Source organism: Leucopleurus acutus (assembly GCF_964270905.1).
Source record: "Leucopleurus acutus genome assembly, chromosome: 20".
NCBI classification, from domain to species: domain Eukaryota; kingdom Metazoa; phylum Chordata; class Mammalia; order Artiodactyla; family Delphinidae; genus Leucopleurus; species Leucopleurus acutus.
Genome location: NC_139162.1, coordinates 14,918,103 through 14,944,720, shown reverse-complemented (window position 1 = coordinate 14,944,720; position 26,618 = coordinate 14,918,103). Strand labels below are relative to the sequence as shown.

The following is a 26,618-nucleotide window of genomic DNA, read 5'->3' as shown; positions in this document are numbered from 1 at the left end:
TCCAGCTCCGTTTTTTCCCCTCAAGACTGCTTTGACTATGCGGGGTCTTTTGTGTCTCGATACAAATTTTAAGATTTTTTGTTCTAGTTCTGTAAAAAATGCCATTGGTAATTTGATAGGGATTGCATTGAACCTGTAGATTGCTTTGGGTAGTATAGTCATTTTCAGAATATTGATTATTCCAATCCAAGAACATGGTATATCTCTCCATCTGTTGGTATCATCTTTAATTTCTTTCATCAGTGTCTTATAGTTTTCTGCATACATGTCTTTTGTCTCCCTAGGAGGGTTTATTCCTAGGTATTTGATTCTTTTTGTTGCAGTGGTAAATGGGAGTGTTTCCTTAATTTCTCTTTCAGATATTTCACCATTAGTGTATAGGAATGCAAGAGATTTCTGTGCATTAATTTTGTATCCTGCAACTTTACCAAATTCATTGATTAGCTCTAGTAGTTTTCTGGTAGCATCTTTAGGATTCTCTATGTATTCTATCATGTCATCTGCAAATAGTGACAGTTTTACTTCTTCTTTTCCAATTTGTATTCCTTTTATTTCTTTTTCTCTGACTGCCATGGCTATGACTTCCAAAACTACGTTGAATAACAGTGGTGAGAGTGGACATCCTTGTCTTGTTTCTGATCGTAGAGGAAATGCTTTCAGTTTTTCACCATAGAGAATGATGTTTGCTGTGGGTTTCTTGTATATGGCCTTTATTATGTTGAGGTAGCTTCCCTCTATGCCCACTTTCTGGAGAGTTTTTATCATAAATAGATGTTGAATTTTGTCAAAAGCTTTCTCTGCCTCTATTGAGATGATCATATGGTTTTTATTCTATTTGTTAATATGGTTTATCACACTGATTGATTTGCGTATATTGAAGAATCCTTGCATCCCTGGGATAAATCCTACTTGATCATGGTGTATGATCCTTTTAATGTGTTGGATTCTGTTTGCTAGTATTTTGTTGAGGATTTTTGCATCTGTGTTTATCAGGGATATCGGCCTGTAGTTTTCTTTTTTTGTGACATCTTCATCTGGTTTTGGTATCAGGGTGATGGTGGCCTTGTAGAATGAGTTTGGGAGTGTTCCTCCCTTTGCTATATTTTGGAAGAGTTTGAGAAGGATAGGTGTTAGCGCTTCTCTAAATGTTTGATAGAATTCACCTGTGAAGCCATCTGGTCCTGGGCTTTTGTTTGTTGGAAGATATTTTAATCACAATCTCAATTTCTGTGCTTGTGATTGGTCTTTTCATATTTTCTATTTCTTCCTGGTTCAGTCTCGGAAGTCTGTGTATTTCTAAGAATTTGTCCATTTCTTCCAGGTTGTCCATTTTATTCACATATAGTTGCTTGTAGTAATCTCTCATGATCTTTTGAATTTCTGCAGTGTTGTTACTTCTCCGTTTTCATTTCTAATTCTGTTGATTTGAGTCGTCTCCCTTTTTTCTTGATGAGTTTGTCTAATGGTTTATCAATTTTGTCTTCTCAAAGAACAAGCTTTTAGTTTTACTGATCTTTGCTATTGTTTCCTTCATTTCTTTTTCATTTATTTCTGATCTGATCTTTTTTTTTGTTTTTTTAGCGGTTGTGGCCTCTCCCGTTGCGGAGCACAGCCTCCAGACGTGCAGGCTCAGCGGCCGTGGCTCACAGTCCCAGCCGCTCCACAGTCCCATGTGGAATCTTCCCAGACCGGGGCACGAACCCGTGTCCCCTGCATCAGCAGGCGGACTCTCAACCACTGCGCCACCAGGGAAGCCCTAGCTACTCATTTTGATGTGTGATTATTTTGTTTTTCTAAAACTCATAATACATTCTAATTCATTAGCTCTAAGTCTTAATTTATCAAAAGCATATGATTTTTTTTTATTGGAACAGGAGTCATCCGAAGTCCCAGACTGTATCACCGGTCATTTTCTTTAAAACCACTTGTGATTCTAGGCTTATCATTTCCCCATTTGTAAAATAAAATAATGATAATAATAGACCCTTCTGAAGAAAGGTTCTGATGGTATTTTTACGCCCTTTGAAAGGCAGCTAAGTACTCTTGTTTGTTCTGAGATGAGCAGTATACACGGGTGCTGACTCCAGAGAGCCTGCAGTGTGGGGTTGGCACCTACTACGTAACAGCCCTGTTGAATAGAAGCAAGGAGGGTGCCCAGCAGACGCCCGCCCTGTTTCCGATGGTCACTGCCGTCACCCAGTGTTATTTCTGGGACACGTGGAGGAGCAGCGGATGCCAGGTCAGAAGCTGCCCACTTGTGCCGCTCTCCCACCTCGGCTGGCAGTAAACTCAGTGCTCTGTCATCGCATTTGGGGCGGCCCAGAAAGCAAAAGTGTTGGAAGGGAAATAAATCAGCCTGGTTAAAAGTAGGAGGCGTGTGTGTGGTGGGCTGAGAGAACGTGTCTGTTTGGGGCAGGCTTCTGCTTTAGATTTGTCATTTTTTCCCCAAACATTAGTCCAGGGTGAATCTGACAATCTACATAAAGTAAGACAAGTGGTGTATGGAAGCTGATCAATTCTACAAGTACTAAATATGCGGAGGGTAAAATGAGGCCGACTTTCTGCTACATAAAAGAGAACTTTTATTGCTTCTTGGCCTTTTGGCTAAGATCAAGTGTAGTATCTATATCAATTCAATATCTGATACAGCCTCTATTCAAGGACAATATAGCAACTGGATTTTTGGAGCAGGGAGTTGCAATAGGAGCTTGCTCCGTTCACTCCAAAAAAAAGAGAACTCTTGTACTTAAAAATAAGCTAACAGCTTCCTGTACACTCTAAGCCAGGTGGGGACAGACTGTCACTTCTGCAATTACTGCCTCGTTCCAGGTGTCTGACCGCTTTAAAAGGGTGCTGTACATTTTCACACTAGTGGTCCTGTGAGATCCTGTCTGGTTTCATGTGCACAAAGAATGGGCTGTAAGCGTCTGGAAATCCTGAGGCAGCTCTTCCTAAACGATCTGATAGGGCTTCCCTGGTGGCGCAGTGGTTAAGAATCCGCCTCCCAGTGCAGGGGATACGGGTTTGATCCCTGGCCGGGGAAGATCCCACATGCCACACAGCAGCTAAGCCTGTGCACCACAACTACTAAGCCTGCGCTCTAGAGCCCACGAGCCACAACTACTGAAGCCCGTGTGCCTAGAGCCCGTGCTCCGCAACAAGAGAAGCCACTGCAATGAGAAGCCCGCGCACCACAACAAAGAGTAGCCCCGGCTCGCCGCAACTAGAGAAAGCCCACACGCAGCAATGAAGACCAAACACAGCCAAAAATAAAAACAAATAAATTTTTTTTTAATGTGAGAGTGTTATCCAGATTGAGAATACAAGGAACGAGGATTCCTTGGAAGGCTTCCGCACCATTCATGCAACCTCTCAGACTGGGAGCTTGTTAAAATGCAGAGTCTGTCGCAGTAAGTTGGGGCGGGCCGGAGAGTCTGCCTTCTGACGAGTGTCCAGTGCGGCTCGGCAGGGAAACCCCATGGAGTAGCGAGGTGGGGGAGATTTTCTTCTCTCCCAGCAGTGACCACCTACTGCAAGAGGCATCAGGACATTTCCTGCCTCCTTGAAGCCTTTGTTATTAGGACTCCATGAAAGTATCAGAACTCAGAGTGCACGATGAGAATTCCTCCAACGGCCAAAAGTGGACTGGGCAACCAGAACTTAACCTTGTTCTGTGGAAGGAAATCAGGCATCCTGACAGCATTTTAGGCTTTTCATCTACAAAATCAGGTGTGGAATTGGTACCTTCCATTCATTTGCTTAGTGACATTTTAAAAGATATTTTTTATAAAGAAATGTTACAATATATGAAAAGTTATAGGGAATAATATGATTAAAAAATTAAAGACACCACTCAGCTTTATCACAAAGTTTGTATTTTGCTGTATTTAGTTCAAGTATTTTAAAATTTAAAAAAAACACTGGGATAATGGAAGATCTGGATCTATCCCTCTCCAACCTCATTTCCTCATTCTTACCAAAGGGTCACCCCTGTCCGGAATTTGGTATATGTGTTCATTCCTTTTTTTTTTAAAGGATCAAACTTTTCTTTTTTAATGTATTTATTTATTTATTTGGCTGCATTGGGTCTTCATTGCTGCACACGGGCTTTCTCTGGTTGCGGCAAGCGGGGGCTCTTCATTGCGGTAGGTTCTCGCTGCATAGCACTGGTTCTAGGCGCGCGGGCTTCAGTAGCTGTGGCTCGCAGGCTCTAGAGCATAGGCTCATTAGTTGTGGCACACGGGCTTAGTTGCTCCGCGGCATGTGGGATCTTCCCGGACCAGGGCTGAAACCCATGTCCCCTGCACTGGCAAGCAGATTCTTAACCGCTGCGCCACCAGGGAAGTCCTATGTGTTCATTCTTTCAGCAGATATTTATTGAGAATCTAATACATTCCAGACCCACGTATAGGAGCTAATGTTGGACAAGAATGTCCTCATGAGCTTACTTTCCAATGAGGGAGGCTGACAAACTGGATTCATGAATGGTGGTTTGCACACTTTTGGTCTTTGTGTAAATGGTATGATACTATTATATTCTTTTTTTTCTTTTTAAGTTTATTTATTTATTGACTGTGCCTCACGACATGCAGGATCTTAGTTTCCTGACCAGGGGTCGAACCCGTGCCCCCTGCAGTGGAAGCACAGAGTTTTAACTACTGGACCACTAGGCAAGTCCCTATTATATCCTTTTTTTAACTTGCTTTGTTCATTCAGCATTCATCCAAGTTGATGAATCCAGCTTCAATTCACTCATTTTTAACTGCTGTATAGCAGTCCATCAGTTGTGGATTTTTAAAATTATTTTGTTTATTTTATGTTTGGCTGCGTTAGGTCTTCGTTGCTACGCGCGGGCTTTCTCTAGTTGCGGCGAGCAGGGGTTACTCTTCGTTGTGGTGCGAGGCCTTCTCATTGCGGTAGCTTCTCTTGTTGCGGAGCATGGGCACTAGGCGCCTGGGCTTCAGTAGTTGTGGCATACGGGTGCAGTAGTTGTGGCTTGTGGGCTCTAGAGCACAGGCTCAGTAGTTGTGGCGCATGGGCTTAGTTGCTCCATGGCATGTGGGATCTTCCCTGACCAGGGATCTAGCCCGTGTCCCCTGCATTGGCAAGTGGATTCTTAACCGCTGCGCCACCAGAGAAGTCCAGCAGCCCATTAGTTTGCCTCTGCTTACTTATTTGTTTGTTTGTATGTTCTGTTACTGGACACACAGTTTGTTCTGATATCTCCTAGTTGTAAACAGTGTTGACAGAGACATCCTTTTTCACGTTTCCTTGTGCACATGTGCAAAATTCCCCCAGGATATACATTCAGAACTGGAATCACAGGATTCAAGGAGTTTTGCTTCTTCAGTTTTACTAGATGTTGCCAAGCTGCTGTGCCCATCAGTTGTCCCAGTTTACACCAGCAGAGAATAAGCGATCAGCCCTTGTTTCCCAGATCTAAATGCCTGTGTTTGTTTTACATGCGTCCTTTTCTTAGCACACCAGTTAGAATCAACGTCTTGACTGTTATTCCACCTTGGGCCACAGAGCCCACTTTTGAGGACACAGTGTCTGTGTAACCACCTGACCTACTTGGGCGGCGATTTCTTCATTGTGCCTCGGGCAGTGAAAGCGGAAGACACAGCTGAGCTGTTCCTTCGTGTGACCAGCAACACCATTGGGGTGCCCCTGCTGGCCAGCCTTATTGGAGTCTATATGCTCATTTTTGTGTGGGCTTGGGGAAAGGACCAAGCAGATATGCAGAAGGTGATGAGACTTGGATTCCAAAAACTTTGCCACAATGTCTTAAATATGTGGAACAAGATGAAAAAAGAAACAAAAACCCTTCATCGAAAGAGGCAGGTAGGGGGCTTCCCTGGTGGCACAGTGGTTGAGAGTCCGCCTGCCGATGCAGGGGACACAGGTTCGTGGGAAGATCCCACATGCTGTGGAGCGGCTGGGCCCGTGAGCCATGGCTGCTGAGCCATGGCCGCTGAGCCTGCGCGTCCGGAGCCTGTGCTCCGCAACGGGAGAGACCACAACAGTGAGAGGCCTGTGTACTGCAAAAAAAAAAAAAAAAAAAAAGAGAGAGAGACAGGTAGGGACTTCCCTGTTGGCACAGTGGTTAAGAACCCGCCTGCCAATGCAGGGGACACGGGTTCGATCCCTGGTCCAGGAAGATCCCACATGCCACAAAGCAACTAAGCCCACGTGCCACAACTACTGAGCCTGCGCTCTAGAGCCCATGAGCCACAACTACTGAAGCCCATGTGCCTAGAGCCTGTGCTCCACAACAAGAGAAGCCACTGCAATGAGAAGCCCACTCACCACAACTAGAGAAAAGCCCACGTGCAGCAACGAAGACCCAATGCAGCGAAAAATAAACTAAATTTAATTAATTAAAAAAAAAGAAAAGGCAGGTAGTGTAAGAATTCAAGTGGGGCTTCTCTTAAATTTCTCTTCATATCTTCTGGCTCAAGGCCTAGGGACTTAACTCTTTATCTCCATTTTTTTTCTTTTAGCCAAGGTTGAACCTTCATATGATTCATTTAGGTTGGGAATAAGCCAAAAGAAAACACCCAAAGAACTTAACTATAATCAAATGCAAGTTTATCTCACTTAATACATTGGATATGAAAATTATGTGTAAGTCAAGTTATAATTTAACAGCAATATATAGGAAACCTGTAAGTGATCTTTTTTTTTTTTAATTTATTTATTTTTGGCTGCATTGGGTCCTCGTTGCTGCGCGCAGGCTTCCTCTAGTTGCGGCGAGTGGAGGCTACTCTATATGGTGGTGTGAGGGCTTCTCATTGTGGTGGCTTCTCTCGTGGCGCAGCACGGGCTCTAGGCGTGCAGGCTTCAGTAGTCGTGACACGCAGGCTCAGTAGTTGTGCCCCGCGGGCTCAGTAGTTGTGGCCCGCGAGCTCCAGAGTGCAGGCTCAGTGGTTGTGGCGAACGGGCTTAGTTGCTCTGCAGCATGTGGGATCTTCCGCAATCACGGCTCAAACCTATGGCCCCTGCATTGGCAGGCAGATTCTTAACCACTGCACCACCAGGGAAACCCAGAATCTTTATTTTAAAACAAAAAAAATCCTTTGATGACAGTTTCTTTCTAATTTCTGTCCTATATCTTTCTTATATTTTCCTACATGTGGAAATTCTAGAATACACAAAATATCTGTTTCTTTATGGCTGTTGGTCTAGAATTAGCATTTTTAGTAAATAAAAATATAAGACAGTTAAATTTGAATTAGAAATAGTGAATTCATTTTTAGTATAAGTATGATCCCAAATTATTCATCATTTGTCTGAAATTCACAGTTAACTGCGTGTCCTGTATGTTATCTGATAACCCTTTCTGGGTGGGTGGGAGGTGGAGATATTTAGAGGTCCAAGACCCGATCAGTTGATTCCATGAATATTTCATTTTAGAGACATAAACTCTGGACTGTCAGCCCTTATTCCCCCCTTCTGTCACTTAACTTAGGTCTACTTATCTGTACATCTTCTCCCCACACCTCACCCTTTCTTTCCACAGAGCTGCCAAAGCTGCCGCAGTGCGTCCTCCTGTTTCTAGCTGGAGGATGCAGGGGTCTATGCTAAGTGAAGATCTGCTAGTTTTCTCGGTTCTGCTTTTTCCTGCAGGTGAGGGTCACTGTCCTGGCTGATAATGACCCCAGCTCTCAGTTCCACTACCTATTGAGGTCTCCACGGGCTATTGAAGAAGGGCTGCTACAACAGCTAACGTTAGTGAAATAAATGTTCCTCATTTGTTACTTGGTGTCTTCCGCCATGTGAGGTACAGTCTGACTTGGTGATATCCCTGTGTCCAATTGTCCTTTACAAGGATCCCAGACAGTGATCTTTCCTAAATTGTACACCTGAAGAGCTCTTTCTGCTTGTCTCAGACCCCAAGACTTCATTTAATTGCAGCTTTCTCTGTCCTCATCTTTCTCCTTAGAGATAAACCAAAAGAATCCCGTTATAACTTCCTATACTGTATCTTTCGTTGTCACGTTTTAGGTGGTTATCACCCTTCATGGATCAGAGGGGCAGAGCGAACCCCATCATCTTTGTGATTCCCAGAAAGCAGTCTTTGAACGAGGGGGACTGGATGTCTTCCTCCTGGGTACTCCGTCTTCTCTGCAGGAATTACACAGCCTGCAGCTCTGGCATGACAGTTCTGGCGTCAGCCCTTCTTGGTAAGTACCTGTATCAGGCTGGCATGTTGCTTCTTCTCTGAAGATCTTTAGCCTTCTGGGGAAAGACCTGCATGGCTTTACGATAAATAACTATAATGCTTTGGGCCAAATAGTAACAAATGACTGTTAGATTTTAGTTTCAGAGCTGTCTACACAGAAGAAACCCTGGAAGAAAATATGGAAAATTAACAACACGATTTTTTACGGGTGGTAGAATGATAGATTTTTTTTCCATCAAATGTTGTCATGATGGTGAACAGCAAATAATAACAATGAAATAGTGCCTGAAAGTACCATAAATTGAAAGTAGCTCTAAATATGAAAACTATCTTCAAAGAGTAAATTTAGTAAATGACTGTCTACTGAATATACTTTGGGTCAAAATGAAGAGCTTAAGGAGCGGGGAAGGAACGGAATTACAGTGTGGGATGTGCCTAGAGAGTTAGAGAGACAAGCGGTCAGTGATGAGTGCGTGCACCTGCCCTGTGCTACATCCAGATGATTCTGCATCTTCCTTCAGCAACACTCTAAGAATTAGGAGAGGAGGGTGGAGAAATTATTGAATAGATGATGAAAATTAGTTAAGGTTGAGGATTATTGGCTTGTTGGGATTAGGAAAAAAGAAGGGAATGAAGTCAAAGTATGAAGGCCGGTATTCAAACAAGTCAGTTGCTGAATATTGGCCACCTGAAAAGAGTATGCTGCTTGCCTAAAAGTGATAGCAATAGAAGTCCTTCCCTGCTAGGCTAGACGCACCAACCACTAGGCCAGGATAGCCTGATAAGCTGCTTGCTTTCTGTTCAGGTATCTACAAAGCGGTTTGTTGCACTATCATTCCACTTTCATTTATAAATAATGTATAATAAGCACTTGAAAGATACTCAGCATCATTAGTCATCAGGAAATGCAAATTAAAACCACAATGATAGCACTAAGCACCCACCAGAATGACTGAAATTAAAAAGTCTAACAAAACCAGGATTTGGTGGGCGGGGGGGCAGTTAGGGCTCTCACACCGCTGGTGGGTGTAAAATGGCACAGCTGTGGTGGAGGACAGTTTGGTGGTTTCTTGTAAGATTAAACATACATTGACCCCATGACTCAGAAATTCCACTCCTAGTTATTTACCCAAGGTCAGTGAAAACATATGTCCATTCCGACACGTTCATAGCAGCCTTATGAATAATGGCCCCAAGCTGGAAACAACACAAATGTCCATCGGGTGAATGAATAAACAAATGTTAGTATGTTCATTTGATGGAATACTACTCATGACAAAAAAGAGCAAAATCTGCTGAGACACACGGCAGTGTGGATGAATCTCAGCAAACACGATGCTGAGCAAAAGAAGCCAGACGCAGAAGGAGACATACTGTACGATTCCACATAGATGAAATTCTAAAAAAAGCAAATTACTCTATAGAGACAAAAAGCGGATCAGTGGTCACCGGAAGCCAAGGGCGAGCCTGAGGGGGGCTGACTGGGAAAGGCACAAGGGAACTTTTCAGGGTGATGACGGTGGTGCTTAGTACACAAGTGTATACATTGGTCAAAATGCATTGAATTTTGTACATTTTAAATGGGTGCCTTTATCATGTGTAAACTATACCACAACAAAGTTGATTTTTTTTAAAGTATGTGTATAGGAAAAAGTCTAGTGCTATATACACTAAATTATTACCAATAGTTATTGCTGGGTAGTAGGATTATGAATTTCTAAGTTTTTCTTCAGGGTACTTTTAGGTATTTCCAAACTTTTTAAACAATAAATTTGTATTATTTTATAATTATTGGAGGTACATTTTTTAATTTAAGGAGCTGTTTCTCGTGGGTGGTACCATATAATTCTGTCAAGAGCGTTGTAAACAGGTGCCACGTGGTTGCTTTGTCGTTCTGAGTCCCTAAGTAACTGCAATGAGCAGAACCACACCATCGAGAACCCCTCCCACCACCAATTAACCCATGATATGCATGTAACATGAAGAAGAAATAAACCTTTGGTTTTTTTTTTTAAAAGCTATTTCTCTTAGAGGAAACACTTAAAGGAATTCACACCTATATAATATTTTCCACTTTTCTTACTCTTATCACTGGTTTATATCAATTCTAATTTTATATGTGGTCTTTAATTATAATATTTTTTAACTCATAATGACTTTATGCTCCTCAGGGATAGAGATGCTGTCTTATTCATATTTGTATTCTCAAAAGCTCATACAGGGGCTTCCCTGGTGGCGCAGTGGTTGAGAGTCCGCCTGCCGACACAGGGGACACGGGTTCATGCCCCCGTCCGGGAAGATCCCACATGCCACAGAGCGGCTGGGCCCGTGAGCCATGGCCGCTGAGCCTGCGCGTTCGGAGCCTGTGCTCCGCAACTGGAGAGGCCACAACAGTGAGGCCCAGGTACCGCAAAAAAAAAAAAAAAAAAAAAAAAAAAACCTCATACAGTGCCAAAATTATAGTAGGACTCAATAAATATTTGTTACAATTGGTAATTACAGTCAATATTGTAACAATAAATATTTGTTACAATTAAATTCTCAGAGTTACCTGTTCACCTCTAGAGCTTCATATCAGCTTGTTATTAAGGCTCTTTTGAAGACTTTCTTTAGTCAACATTTCCTTTTCTTTCTTTAATTGCAAAAGTAATAGCTGTTTGAATGCAAAACTTGGAAAACACAGAAAAGCAAAAGAACTACCCACCCCCAATAAAAAACAGACAGCCAGCATTTTTTCTTAGGAAATGATAATGCTTTCTATATCTTTCTATTGGTCATACTGAATGCATTAACTAGATTTTTCTAACACACATTAGAGTCTCTGTTTCTCTTCTGTATGAAAGAATAAGAGAATAAAAGCACAAAAAGACCCGTGACTAGTTTCTCACCAATCAGAAAATGAGTATTTTCTCCTTTTTTATACTTTGCTCTTAAATGAAAGCTTTAACAGTAGCTAAATTTATCTTTCTGTGAATGTGGTTTTCATTCCACAGGCTGCAGGATTGTAGTTCTTCTTGCTTCTGCTGTCTGCTCTCTGGTGGATGAGGCTATCGAAGAGGCTTGTGCAAGTTTCCTGATGGGAGGGACTGGTGGTGGGTAGAGCTGGCTGTTGCTCAGGTGGGCAGAGCTCAGTAAAACTTTAATCCACTTGTCTGCTGATGGGTGGGGCTGGGTTTCCTCCCTGTTGGTTGTTTGGCCTGAGGCGACCCAACACTGGAGCCTTCCCGGCTCTTTGGTGGGGCTAATGGCGGACTCTGGGAGGGCTCACGCCAAGGAGTACTTCCCAGAACTTCTGCTGCCAGTGTCCTTGTCCTCACGGTGAGACACGGCCACCCCCTGACTCTGCAGGAGACTCTCCAACACTAGCAGGTGGGTCTGGTTCAGTCTCCTCTGGGGTCACTGCTCCTTTCCCTCAGTCCTGACGCACACACTACTTTGTGTGTGCCCTCCAAGAGTGAAGTCTCTCTTTCCCCCAGTCCTGTCAAAGTCCTGCAATTAAATCCCACTAGTTTTCAAAGTCTGATACTCTAGGAATTTCTCCTCCTGTTGCCGGACCCCCAGGTTGGGAAGCCTGACGTGAGGCTCAGAACCTTCACTCCAGCGGGTGGCCTTCTGTGGTATAAGTGTTCTCCAGTCTGTGAGTCACCCACCCAGCAGTTATGGGTTTTGATTTTATTGTTATCGCGCCCCTCCTACCGTCTCACTGTGGCTTCTCCTTTGTCTTTGGGTGTGGGGTATCTTTTTTGGTGAGTTCCAGTGTCTTCCTGTCGATGATTGTTCAGTTAGTTGTGATTCCTCGCAAGAGGGAGTGAGCGCACATCCTTCGACTCCGCCATGTAGCAGTAGCTAAGTTTAACTCAAATGCAACTTAGTCACCTGTGATTTTATAAACTGCCTCAGGAAGAGAGTCCCAGAAATATTTTAGCTTTAAAGCAATCTGTACTCCTTGCACAGAAAATAATTTCCAACTAAAATTAAGCAAGACTTTTGACCAGAGAGATTTGAATGGTTTCATAGAGACTCTTGGGGAAGTAGCATCCTTACAGTAAAGGAGGAGATTAGCTGACTAGGTACAGATGAAGTCAAACAGGCTGAACGACTAGCGGTCCCCGAGGACAAGTTCGTTGATGATTGAAATTAGGGGAGAAGGTAGACACATGGTAAAACACTGTGGTTGGAAAGAGGATGCAACTTCAGGGCCTGAGGCTCTGAAGCCAAGACCAAGCCACAGACTCAAATAGGACAAGTCATTAATATAAACATTAAAGACCACTACCCACCTCACCCCCCAAAAACACCCCCTCAGACCCTGGTAATTAAAGGTAGAGGCAGATAGGATGCTTACAGAGGTGGCAGGGCACTGTCACATGTGGAACAAGAAAACTTATAGAATACAAACACACACTGAACTATTCCTAGGTTATGGAAGTCTGCATTCTGGTGTTTGGTACATGAACTCCCTTAGAGGTTGGGAAGGAAAAAACGGGATCAGCTGTGGTGTCTTTCTTTAATTCTTACCCCATGATGAAACAGAATCCATTTACTTGGACACTCACTGTCAGTGAAAAATTACTTCTTTTTTAAATTAATTTTTATTGCAGTATAATTGACATACAACTTTATATTAGTTTCAGGTCTACAACATAATAATTCGAGGTTTGTATATATTGTGAAATCACCACCACCATAAGTCTAGTTAACAACTGTCACCATATATAGTTAACAGAATTTTGGTTTTCTTGTGCTGAAAGCTCTTAAGATCTACTCTTGTAGCAATTTTCAAATATGCAACACAATATTATTAACTATAGTCACCATGCTGTACATTACATCCCCATGACTTGATAATCTTATAACTGGAAGTTTGTACCTTTTGACTCCCTTCCCCTGGTTCACCCAGCCCTCCACCCCTTACCTCTGACAACCACTAATCTGTTCTCTGTATCTATGAGCTCCGTTCTGGTTTTTTTTTTTTTCTTTAAACCTATTTGATGAACTCTGGTGTGTTGTTTATTTATTTATTTTTGGCTACACTGGTTCTTAGTTGCAGTATACAGACTTCTTAGTTGCAGCACATGGGATCTAGTTCCCCGACCAAGGATTGAACCTGGGCCCCCTGCATCTTACCCACTGGACCACCAGGGATATCCCTGGTTTTGGTTTTTCGTTTGTGTTTTGCTTTGTTTTTACATTCTACATCTAAGTGAGATCATACAGTATTTATTTGTCTTTCTCTCTCTGACTTATTTCACTTAGCATAATGCCCTCTATTCACGTTGTCACAAATGGCGAAATGTCATTCTTTTTTATGGCTGAATGATATTCCATTTGTACACATACCACATTTTCTTTATCCATTCAGCCATCAGTGGACAATTAGGTTGTTTCCCTAAGATTACTTCTTATTACAGCAGCTGATTCATGCCCACCTCCCTAACATGATTGTCTTTATTTTACTATAGGTATGTAAATTGTCACTGACATGGCAGGTAAAAGGAAATGGCATTTCCTGTGCAATTGTTGGCTGGCCATGGACCTTGGAGAGTGTGAGCTTCATACCGGTCTCAGAGAAGGAGCTCTTTTCCTTTAGGTACTCTTGAGAAATTATGGTGCGCTACATGTCTCTGAGGCTCTGTTCATTTTCTTCCCTCCTTTTTCTTTCTGTTCCTCAGACAGGATAATTTCAATTGATCTCTCTTCAAGTCTGCTGATTCTTTCTCCTGCCTGCTCACATCTGCTGCTGAGCCTCTAGTGAACTTTTCATTTCACTTACTGTATTTTTCAGCTGCAGTCTTTTTATTTTTCCAGCTGCAGACTTTCTATTTGGTTCTTTTTAAAAATAATTTCTGTATCTTCACTGATGCTCTCTGTTTAGCAAGACAGCATTCTCATTGACTTTGTTTTAGTTCTTTGATATGATTTCCTTTATAGTTCTTTGAAGATATTTAAAATAGCTGATTTGAAATCTTTAGTAAACCGAGTGTCTTGGCTTCCTCAACAATAATCTATTGACTTGTGTGGCGGGGGGGTGTGAGAGAGAGAGAGATACTTGTTTCTTTTCATGTCTTGTGATCTTCTGTTGAAAACTGGACATTTTAAATAATAGAATGTGGCAACTCTGAAGATGAGATTTCCTTCCTCTCCCCCAGTATTTGTTGTTCTTAGTGTTTGTTGTTGTCTAGTGTCTGTTTCTAACTAATTCTGTAACGTCTGTATTCTTTGTCATGTGTGAAAACTGAAGTTTCTGCTCAGTTAGCTTAGTGGTCAGCTAATAACTAGACAGAGACTTCTTTAAATGCCTGAACCAGTAAGTCTCCCAGTCTTTGCTGAGGGGTTTTGCATGCATGTTGTGCCGTGCCTTTAGCACTCAGCAAGGCAACTGACAGCTCTGCCTCAGCCTTCACTTCCTGCTTGCTGAGAGCTTCAGGGTCACCCAGGGGTGAAAGCGTAGGGCCTTCTCAGGTATTTCCCGAGCATGCATACAGCCCTGGGCATGCATGTGGCCTTCTAGATTCCCAGGACTGTGTCAGAGCTTTTCAAAACTCCTGTGGACTTCTCATTTTCCAGCTTTTCCATTTAAGCCTTTTGGTTAGCCTGTCGTTTGCCTCCCATATCAGGCAGCTGTGAAGGTAAACAGGTCGCCTCTGAATATTTTTGACAGTGCCCTCAGGGAAAAAGCCTTTTTCACTGGAAGAGCCTCCAGTCACATAGTATAAGGACAGCCTTGCAAGTGGAGTTTTCCAAGGAACTATCAGACAAATCAAACAATGCCAATTCTCTGGGGAAGGAAGCTTTTACGGAGCTCCAACCCCATTCTCCTCCCTCTAGTGACTGCCAGGCTGCTGGTTTTCACTGTGATCAAAGGCTGTTGGTTTTAAGGTTACCATGGAGCTAGAGAAAGGGAGCTGGGAAAATAGGGCAATTTAAAATGCCACAAAATTCACTGTTCTTACTAATATGCAGCCATTTTTCTTGCGTAAACACTCCCAGGTTAATACAAACCTTTGGTTATTTACCTGAGTTCTGAAAATTTTGATTCTGGCTTTTTTGTTTGTTTGTTTGCGGTACCCGGGCCTCACTGTTGTGGCCTCTCCCGTTGCGGAGCACAGGCTCCAGATGCGCAGGCTCAGCGGCCATGGCTCACGGGCCCAGCCGCTCCACGGCATGTGGGATCTTCCCGGACCGGGGCACGAACCCGCGTCCCCTGGATCGGCAGGCGGACTCTCAACCACTGCGCCACCAGGGAAGCCCTGATTCTGGCTTTTTAAGAGAAGTTTTATCATTGCTTTTATGGAGGAATTTTCAGAGGTCTTTACTCCACCGTTTCCACTGACCCAAATGGATTTAGACAATTTACTACTTATAGCAGTAGTAGCAACCAGAGCAATATTTTGTGTCAGTTCCCAGATTCGACAGGGTGATGTAATGAGAGCCAGGTGTTAGCTGCACATGCAATGGAGGTGCATCACAAAAGAGGAACCTCAAGGTTAGGAGACTCTGATCTGATATACCAGCTGCCAGAAAACCTGCCTATCCTTCCCTGTAGAATGAGACATTATCTTCATTAGCCTGGAATGTAGAGAAATCTCTCAAGGGGTGAGAAGAGGGCATTTCTATCTTTATGACCCTAGAATGTCTCTGGGGAGTAGGATGTCTCTATCTTTACAATCTGGAAATGCAAATAAGTTGGCTCCCAAGAGAGTTCCTGAGTGTCTGTTTTCAGGGCTGTCTGCTTATACAAAGATACTTGAAAAGACAGTCCAGGAGCAAAGTTTTTATTAATGCCTAAATGGGAAGCATTCATAGAGAATTGCCTTCCAACACTGCCTCTGTTCTGTCAGTCTAGCTGTTATTCTTCTGAAGTATGTTGTCTTTTCTCTTTTTAATATTTTCTCTTTATCCTTGATGTTCCAAATTTTACCATAATTCTTTTCACTGTAGATTCACTGTTTATACTGTTTAGTACTCAGAATGTACTTGAAATTTTTTTTGTTGTGGTAAAATACACGTAACATAAAATGTAGTGTTGATATACAGAATCATGTCTTAAATTCGCAGAAATTCGCAGATGTCACTTCTGAAAATATTGCTCCTCTGACATTGCTTTACTCTATGCTGGAGCCTCTCAAACTGTCCTCCACGTTTTTAAGCCGCTCTTGCGTGCATATCTTTTTTGTCTCTCTGTGATGTGTTCTGGGTGACTTCTTTCATACTACCTTTTGGTTCACTAATTTTCTCTTTAACCAGGTCCCTTTCTCCTAATTTTTTTGTTTTGAGGACCATATTTTTCAGTTTCAAGAGTTCTAATTTATTCCTGTTTTTCATAATATTTTATTATTTTAAAGTGAACATTATTCCTTGTATCTTTGAGCAACCTGAAATACTTAACGTCTTTGTCAGACTGTCCCATGAAATTAATTTCTTCTGGACTGAATTACTGACTGTGTTGGCTGCCTTTCTTAGCATTAGATTTCTTCATGTGTTTAGGAATTGGGGGGTGTAGGTTGGATTCATTTTTAAATCTCAAACTCTCTCTCTCTTCTTCTCCACACATCCCTGACTCGTACTTTTTTGATGTTTTCATCCAACCCTTCACATCACTAATCTAGAACTAGGTCTTATTATATTATACCATTTTGGAGCTCCTATTCCTCCGTGAAATTAAAGAAACCAGATCTGTTGCACGTCTTGTCATGAGCCAGTGGATCTCTTGGCTCAGTTCCTGGTCCTGGGGCTGTCCACTCTGACCCACCTCCCTACTTATAAATGTGTAGCCCTGTGGCAGTTTTTTGTTCTGCAGAATTCTTCCATGAGCTCCAGCCTCAACCCTGGCTTCAGGCAGTGAAGTTGGCTTTACTCTCCCTTTCCCCACTCCATGAATCACTTTCGGTTCCAGTTACTCTACGGGAATCAGACTTTGACCTGTGTATGCCTTCTTCCAGACCTGGAGCGCAGAATCCTGTGGCTTCTTCCCCACCTACCATCTTGTTTCTCATTCCAGTCCTCTTTCTCAGAGACTTTTAATTTGTTTTTAAGCCCAGCCAGTGTTTTGGGTTCTTTCTTCTAATATCCTATTTATAGTTCCTTTTGGAGTAGAGAAGGTGCTCCAAGTATGAATTTACCAAACTATCTTGAGTGGAAGCTTAATGCAAACTTTCTAAGCGTAAAAGATTTATCGAAACTCTGATAAAGCTAAAACAAGTTTTGGTTTTAAAATCTCATGCAATAAAATTACCCTTATCTTCAAAAACCTTTTACCCCAAAATAACAAAAAAATCGTATCATCAAGTCGCCTGAAAGCTTCTTCACGGAGGTGCTGAACAGTGGCCGAGTTGTTGCTGTGCAGCTAGCTGCCAGGCAAACCACATTCTAGACTAGGGCACTTTCAGAATGAAATCTCCTGCCTTTCCTGTTCTAATTTATCTTGTTAGACACCTGTTCTCCTCCATGATTGTAGAAAATCTCACCCAGGATTGTCTGTGGCTCTCAGTCACAACTTGACATCCCTGGACCCAGTTTACAAGAGTCCAGCAGCTCACCTGCTGCATGACCCTCCTTCTCTGCAACATGGTCACCTATGTCACGTTCTAGAAGATGAACGGCACCACCACCAAGAGACATGAGCACGCTGTGGGTGAGCCCTGATGTGTGCTGTTTGTGGCACGTAGTCCTTTGATTACTCCACTCTCCTTCTTTCCAAAGTTAGAAACAGAATGAGTATATGTGCCTTCATTTTTCCTCTGCTGCCCTCACATTAGAAGATACTCATTTAATTCCACTCTTAAAGGAGAATAATCATTTATTCTAACATTACACATTTTCCCACAGATCTCTTTTATTAACACATGATCAGGATCTTTACTGCCATGATAACTTGTTATCCTTAGATAATCATAGTTAAATTGCTAAATAAATACTTAAACCTGGGAGAGGAATGCCTTGGAGATGATTTTAATTGTTGAGGATGAGGGCTGTACGTCCTGCTTTTCTTTCAGTGCCCATTTGCTGTGACCTGGTCTGAACTGCTCGTCAGCATCCCAACTGCTGTCATCCTTTTCCCCGTCAGTCTTGGGATTGGGCGGCTTTTCCTGTTGATTCAACCACAGGAGCCTCTACCTCTCTTTCCTCCCATCCAGGCCTCCTGCCTCTCAGATGCTTCCTTTGAGCCTCTGTCTCTCTCACAGAGATAGATGAGGTAAGCTTGGTATCAAATTTTACAGGTAAACGTCATGCTCCCTCCCCCATGTCGTGGAAAAGGTCAGTAGAAAGGATCTCCTGCAAGGCTCCTGAGGTCCTGTTAAACTTAATAGTTTTTCTCTAATTCCTGTCCCCCGAGTCATCACTGTGCCTCTGGTTTTTTTCTCTTCATTATGGAGTGATGTGAGCACTGATGTGTGTGCAGAATGTACTACTCTGGAGGTGTTTTAGTTTTCGACGTTTGATCAAACGGTCTCTTCTTTCATCCTAGATTCTCTCATAAAACTAGTGCTGAAGCTACTGTAAGGTGACTTCTTTCTGAAAAAGGAGAGAAAGTGAAAAACTGAGGTTCTTTACACTAAGCATATGCCCAGAAGAAACAGCCTTCTTACCATCTGTAATTGCTACCGGTCCTGGGTTTAATGTAAAACTAACTTTTCTCATCTTGGTTCTACATTCAGGAATTAAAGGAAACTGTGGGATTCCTGCTCAGAAGAAATACGTACCTACTCTGAGTGTGAACAGTCTTCATGGAGTTCTTTCTTACAACATTAACCAGCTGGTGAAGCTCTTATCCAGCCTCGTCTGTTGTTACTTAGAGGGTCAAGGCCGTCACCAGTGGGCAGAACCCTACTGGGCAAATGGTAAAGTTCAGTAAGTTTCCATATCTAATCTTTTATCAGCCTCCCACTCTCTTACTTTCGTATTCATTCTTACCTCTCAGCATAACCAACAGGCATGGTACGACCTTCTGCTTGTTTTAATTTCCTTAAACTTCCAGTATGGAGCTGATAGCTTAGATCCCTCTGATGGCTTCTTAGACAATATATCTGGTCTTACAAAGTAAAGGATTAAGGAAAACCCACAAAAATGTCCTCTGTCTCAGACCCCCATATTTCATCTACTTTGTCGGGGGCTATTGAAACTTGTTCTTCTTTTTCTTCTATGGAATGATGAGATTATGCGATTTATGGATTCTTGAATATAGTTTGGGCCTTCTGAGCACTTAGAGTTTACATGTACTGCAGTTCTGATGAAAAAGTGCAATTACCTTTACAAGTTTTTCGATTCTGTATCAAAGTATAGAATTGTACAAGTTGCTGTGAATTCACCAGCGTGCTCAGAGAAGACAATAATTCTGCAGGTGTTGGGTCCAGTCTCCAGTGACTGGGAAAATTTAACCTCATCATCAGTTAATGAGTTGCTAATTTCTACCAGGAATTACTATTTATTGAAATCTTCCACTTGTCCAAGTGTCAACCTGGAATGTACTTTCAGTGGTTCCTGAAAACCACCATCATTTCCACAGTTACCTGCTCAGAGTTCTGCGGAGGCTTCAATCTCACTTAGGCACGCTGGGTCCCGCCCAGGCCCATCAGCCTTGTGACTTCGTAGATGCAGTCAGACAACTGCAAGAACTCCAGGAACTGCTGGAAATGCGTATTCTTCCCACAGAGCAAGGGCCATCCAGGTAATGCATAGCACCAGGCTTTGTCACCTGTAATCTTCCTAAACCTGTCTCTCAGCTGTTGGCTATGAGATTATTCCTTCAACTTCTGTTCCTAAGGGACGCAGCCAGAGCCTTCCCCATCCTGAGCCCAGACGGGAAGCAGCCCATCTCTAATGGCCGGCTCAGATGGTTGACTGACTTCTGCTGGCTCCTTCTGGTGTCACTAGCCTGGCCTCAGCCTTTTTTGCAGCACTTTATAACCTGGAACTGAACAAAGACCAAGCCACCAGCTGGGTTATTTCGATATTATCATTGCTTCAGAACATCTTCATCACCAGTAAAGGTACGTGAGAAACAGGGACACTGGCATGGGAGGAAACATTGTAGTTGCAGGAAGCTTGGGAAACCGAGGTCTGTGGGTGTCAATCCAGGGTGTCTAATGATTCTTACAACTTGACAAAAACAAAAAAACAAAACAGAAATTGGCAGAGTGAAATTTGTTAGGGATATGTGTGCAGTAGTCACAGAAAAAACTAACTAGAACTGATGGACTAGTAGAAGTTTAGCAAAAAAGGATTGGGAAGTTAAGAGGGACAAGTAAAAAACCAACACTAAACTACGTTAAAAAAAAAACCAACAAAATTTACCTTTTAAAAATCTTCCCTTTCCTGGGCTTCCCTGGTGGCACAGTGGTTAAGAATCCGCCTGCCAATGCAGGGGACACGAGTTCGAGCCCTGGTCTGGGAAGATCCTACATGTCGCGGAGCAACTAAGCTCTGCGCCACAACTACTGAGCCTGTGCTTTAGAGCCCACGAGCCACAACTACTGAGCCCCCGTGCCACAACTACTGAAGCCTGCACACCTAGAGCCCGTGCTCCACAACAAGAGAAGCCACAGCAATGAGAAGCCTGCACACCACAATGAAGAGTAGCCCCCACTCACTGAACTAGAGAAAGCCCACGCACAGCAATGAAGACCCAACACAGTGAAAAATTAATTAATTAATTAATTATTTTAAAAAGATGGTAAGTTTTTTGTTATGTGTATTTTACTAATTTTTAAAATCCAGTCTGTTCACATTTTCCCAGTTGTCTTATAAGTATTTATAGTTGTTTTGTTCAAATCTAAATAAGGTCCATGTGTTGCAATGAGTTTGTCTCCAGTATTTTTAATATTTAATCTATAGATTCTCCCTCCTTTTTTCTCTTTCTGTCACTCTCTATTCCTGCTATTTTTCTTACAATATATGTATTGAAGAAACCAAGTTGTTTGTCCTATAGAGTTTCCAACATTCTGGATTTTGGTGACAGGATTACTTCTGCTTTAAGAACCTACAAGCACGCTTGGGGAACTTTTAAAACTCTTGGTGCCCACGCCTCTCTCCAGACCAATCAAATTGTAATCCCTGGAGATGGGATCCAAGGCCCAACATGTCAAAAGCTTCCCAGGTGATTCCATTGTGCAGCCCCATTTGAGACCCACTGATCCTAGAAGAGGAACAGAGTACAAGGAGTAGGTAAACCTTAAATAAAAAGAACTGCTGGAAGAGACAAACCAAAAAATAGCAAGAGCTCTTAAGGAGATTCCATTACATCAGACACACAGACAAAGTCTTTTAGGAAATGAAAAACATTTACAGATTTTAAAAATTCAGAAGTTGAATTGAAGATGTCATTATTGGGGACTTCCCTGATGGTCCAGTGGTAAAGAATCTGCCTTCCAATGCAGGGAACATGGGTTCAATCCCTTACTGGGGAACTAAGATCCCACATGCCACGCATGGGGCAACTAAGCCCGCATGCCACAACTACTGAGGCTGCGCACCTCAACTAGAGAGCCTGCGTGCTGCAAACTACAGAGCCCATGCACTCTGGATCCCATTGGCCACAACTAGAGAGAGAAAATCTGCACTCCACAACTAGAGAGAAGCCCAAGGGCCACAACAAAGAGCCTGCGCTGCAATGAAAGATCCCACACGCCTCAACGAAGATCCCACATTAAGACGTGATGCAGCCAAAATAATAAGAAAATATATATGTATAAAAAAAAGATGTCATTATTGAGACTCAAATTAATGGATCAGGAAGATCAAACTAAAATGCAAAACATAAGACATGTATATAAAAATATTGAAAGTATAAAGAAAAAGAGACTTAAACAGTAGATCCAGGGGACTTAACATGCAGTTAAGATGAGTGGTAATAATAAAACAGATGAAAAAATTCCACTGTTGCAAAGAAATACTGAATTTGTTGACAGGCCTCAACTAGTTCCAGGCATAGTTAATTTAAAAAGACACACTGAGGGCTTCCATGGTGGCGCAATGGTTGAGAGTCCGCCTGCCAATACAGGGGACACGGGTTCGTGCCCCGGTCTGGGAGGATCCCACATGCCGCGGAGCGGCTGAGCCTGTGCGTCCGGAGCCTGTGCTCCGCAACGGGAGAGGCCGCAACAGTGAGAGGCCCGCGTACCGCAAAAAAAAAAAAAAAAGACACACTGAAATGGAGGACAGTAGTTCTGGAACAGGGCCCAAGATTCTGCATTCCTAACAATTTCCTAGGTGATGCTGCTGCTGATCTGTGGGTCACACTTCAAGTAGTATCACTATGAATGCAAACCTAGTTCCTCTGAAAAGTCAATATCACGAGAGAAACATTAATGGGTGAGCGCTGTTCTAGATCCTTTGAATAAATGAGCCATTTTTAATATGGGTCAGATAGTATACTAGGAAATTATTGATCATTTCCTTACGTGTGATAATGATAAGAAAATAGCCTGATTTTTAGGAGACACATGCTTGAAAATAGGAAGCCCTTGCCTTCCACTGTTTCAGTTTGTACATGAATTTCATTTACTCTGGTTCAGTTGAATAACACCAGTTTCCCAGCAACACAGTTCAAATCTCAGTTACCAGGACTTCCCTGGTGGTACAGCGGTTAAGAATCCGCCTGCCAGTGCAGGGGACACGGGTTCGATCCCAGTTCGGGAAGATCCCACATGCCACCGAGCAACTAAGCTCTCGTGCCACAACTACTGAGCCTGCACTCTAGGGCCAACAAGCCACAACTACTGAGCCCGCGACCTAGAGCCCGAGCTCTGCAACAAGAGAAGCCACTGCAATGAGAAGACCGCACACCACAACGAAGAGTAGCCCGTGATCGCGACAACTAGAGAAACCCGCATGCAGCGATGAAGACCCAATGTGGCCAAAAATAAAAATAAAAATAATTAATTAATTAAATGGATACCCAACAAGAACCTACTGTATAGCAAAAAAAAAAAAAAAAAAAAAAAACTCAGTTATCATGGTATATCAACTGTGAGTGTATCATGGTATATCAACTGTGAGTGATCGCATAAAGTACCAACTGCTTCTAGCCCTTGAGCCCATAATTCACTACATAAATTAACAGGTGCACATCATGATCAGTGATCAATCATGTCACTTCTCAAAGTCTGGGTGATTGGTCACCTGTTATCCTGTTTATGTACAGACAGCAAATTGTGTAGTTGCGTTATTTCTTTGTCTCCCAGTCATAAACTCTGTGACATTTACCATGAAATGGATAATTGAAAGAGGACCTTGGCCAACAGAGATGAAAATGCAGCAAATTAACAAAATAACACTGAAAGTGAAATTTGAATAGAATGTAAATGGAGTTATACAAGAAGCCGCTGACCATGGGAAGGTGGCCTGTGTTCAAGAAACTGTAGATACGCAGCCAGGTGAACTTAGTAAAGTCAAACTTACCAACATAAATGTAGAACTTGGTTATGAAGAAAAGGATGATGGTGTCCCAAAGGAAGTAACACTGGCAAAAAACTAACATTAAAGTGACTCTCGGAGATATTTCACAGCATTGAAAGCATAAAGGATAAGATGCTGGAAGCCAATGCAAACTCAGAACAGTATGACAATTCACCAAAGGTACAGACAAAATGCTCTCCCTGTATCCTAAGTTATACAAGAGGAAGGCCAACACTGTTCAAATTATTCTTGATAACCTTTCTACAAAGAAGTAACTTTAATTCTCAACGTTTCTAATATTTTAAATTACATATTAGTTTTACTACTTCTAAATTTTTCCTTGTACCTTTATAACGAACAATAAGAGATTTTAATGTTTTGACACAAATCTTTAAATGTCACAGGTGATCATAATTTTTCCCCACTGATGATTAAGATCACTTTGCACAGTTTCAGCTTGCTAGGTCATTTGTATGATCCCACACTACCATGTAAAGTGAGAATTACCTTTAATTAGGTGTGAAATGTCATGTCTGTTATTTTCAAGTGCTTCAGAAAAAGAAGCAAAACAAATACGGTGAAAAGTTAACTTTTGTATTTTCCAATTTTTATGTATGTTTTTAAAATTTAATAATAAAATGTCAGACAAAAATAACTCAATGGGGACTTCCCTGGTGGTTCAGTGGTTAAGATTCCACACTCTCAATGCAGGGGGCCTGGGTTCGATCCCTGGTTGGGGAACTAGATCCCACATGCTGCAACTAAGAGTTCACATGCCGCAGCTACAAAGCCCACATGCTGCAATTAAATATCCCGTGTGCCACAACTAAGACCCGGTGCAGCCAAACAAATGAATAATCAAAATAAATATTTAAAAAAAAATAGTAACTCAGTGGATCAAATACTCAAAGGTAAAATTACAAATCTTTTAGAAGGAAACATAGGTGAAAATCTTCGAAACCTTAGGCTAGGCAAAGAGTTCTTATATACATACATTACCAAAAGCACAATCCAGGAAAGAAAAAATAGGTAAATTGGACTTCATCAAAATTAAACATTTTGCTGTATGAAAGACACCTTTTTTATTGAAATGTAGTTGATTTACAATGTTGTGTTAGTTTCTGGTGTACAGCAAACGATTGAGTTATAAGTATTCGTATTCTTTTTTGTATTCTTTTCCATTATGGTTTATTAGGGAATACTGAATATCCCTGTGCTATACAGTAGGACCTTATTGTTTATTTTTTATATAGTAGTTTGTATCCACTAATCCCAAAGTCCTAATTTATCCCTTCCCCACCTCCTTTCCCCTTTGGTAACCATAAGTTTGTTTTCTGTCTATGAGTCTGTTTACATTTTGCAGATAAGTTCATCTGTATTATTTTTTAGATTCCACATATAAGTGATATAATGGTATTTGTCTTTCTCTTTCTTATTTACTTCACTTAGTATCATAATCTCTAGGTCTTTCCATGTTGCTGCAAATGGCATTGTTTCATTCTTTTTTATGGCTAAGTAGCATTCCATGGTATATATGTACCACATCTTCTTTATCCATTCATCTGTTGATGGACATTTAGGTTGTTTCCATGTCTTGGCTGTTGTAAATAGTGACACCCCTATGACATAGGGGTGCATGTATCTTTTCAAATTACAGTTTTGTCCGGATATATGCTTAGGAGTGGGATTGCTGGATCATATAGCAACTCTATTTTTAGTTTTTTGAGGAACCTCCATACTGTTTTCCATAGTGGCTGCACCAATTTACATTCCCACCAACAGTGTAGGAGGGTTCCCTTTTCTCCACACCCTCTAGAGCATTTGTTATTTGTAGACTTTTTAATGATGGCCATTCTGAGCGGTGTGAGGTGATACCTCATTGTAGTTTTGATTTGTATTTCTCTAATAATTTAACAGTGATGAGCATCTTTTCATGTGCCTGTTGGCCATCTGTATGTCTTTTTGGAGAAATGTCTATTAAGGTCTTCTGCCCAGTTTTTGATTGCGTTGTTTGTTTTTTTGTTATTGAGTTGTATGAGCTGCTTGTGTATTTTGGAAATTAAGCCCTTGTCAGTTGTATCATTTGCAAATATTTTCTCCCAATCCGTAGATTGTCTTTTCATTTGATTTATGGTTTCCTTTGCTGTGCAAAAGCGTATAAGTTTGATTAAGTCCCATTTGTTTTTTGGGTTTTTTTGCTTTTATTTCTGTTTCCTTGGGAGAGTGACCTAAGAAAACATTGGTATGATTGATGTCAGAGAATGTTTTGTCTATGTTCTCTTCTAGGAGTTGTATGGTGTCATGTTTTATTTTTAAGTCTTTAAGCCATTTTGAGCTTATTTTTGTGTGAGGGTGTGTTCTAACTCACTGATTTACATGCTACAGTCCAACTTTCCCAGCACCACTTGCTGAAGAGACTGTCTTTTCTCCATTGGATATACTTGCCACCTTTGTGAGAGATTAATCGACCATAGGTGTGTGGGTTTATTTCTGGGCTCTCTATTCTGTTCTATTAAGCCATATGTCTGTTTTTGTGCCAATACCATGCTGTTTTGATTACTGTAGCTTTGCAGTATTGTCTGAAGTAGAATGACTAAAATATCGATAATACTAAATGCTGGTGAGGACGCAGAGTAACTGGAAACTCTCATTCATTGGTGGTAGAAATGAAAAAATGGCATAGCCACTTTGGAAAGCAGTTTACCAGTTTCATACAGAGTTATACAGTTACCATATAACTTAGTAATTGCACTCCCAGGTGTTTACCCAAAAGAAATAAAAACCGGGACTTCCCTGGTGGTCCAGTGGTAAAGAATCTGCATTCTAATGCAGGGGACGCGGGTTCAGTCCTTGGTCAGGGAACTAAGATTCCCACATGCTGCAGGGCAGCTAAGCCCATGTGCCACAACTACTGAGCTCGTGCGCCTCAATGAGAGAGCCTGCGTGCTGCAAATTACAGAGTTCATGCGCCCTGTAGCCTGCGCGCCACAACTAGAGAAGGGAAAACCCTCACGCCACAACTAGAGAGAAGCCCACG

General features: G+C 42.0%; 1 protein-coding gene across 1 annotated transcript in view; it reads left to right on the top strand.

Moving 5' to 3' along the window:
• PKD1L3 (polycystin 1 like 3, transient receptor potential channel interacting) overlaps positions 1-26,618 on the top strand; it is a gene marked incomplete at its 5' end in the record, with an annotated part of 58,640 nt that overhangs the window by 14,154 nt on the left and 17,868 nt on the right. Inside the window, 21 exon segments of the mRNA XM_082863035.1 lie at positions 2,058-2,257; positions 5,530-5,748; positions 7,630-7,678; positions 7,681-7,703; positions 7,707-7,730; positions 8,008-8,186; positions 13,648-13,656; positions 13,658-13,735; positions 13,737-13,775; positions 17,617-17,683; positions 17,687-17,773; positions 17,777-17,815; positions 18,181-18,366; positions 18,369-18,380; positions 18,844-18,890; positions 18,892-18,919; positions 18,921-19,026; positions 19,661-19,853; positions 19,962-20,044; positions 20,047-20,161; positions 20,163-20,175. Of these exon segments, the coding sequence (XP_082719161.1) occupies positions 2,058-2,257; positions 5,530-5,748; positions 7,630-7,678; positions 7,681-7,703; positions 7,707-7,730; positions 8,008-8,186; positions 13,648-13,656; positions 13,658-13,735; positions 13,737-13,775; positions 17,617-17,683; positions 17,687-17,773; positions 17,777-17,815; positions 18,181-18,366; positions 18,369-18,380; positions 18,844-18,890; positions 18,892-18,919; positions 18,921-19,026; positions 19,661-19,853; positions 19,962-20,044; positions 20,047-20,161; positions 20,163-20,175 (1,796 nt within the window).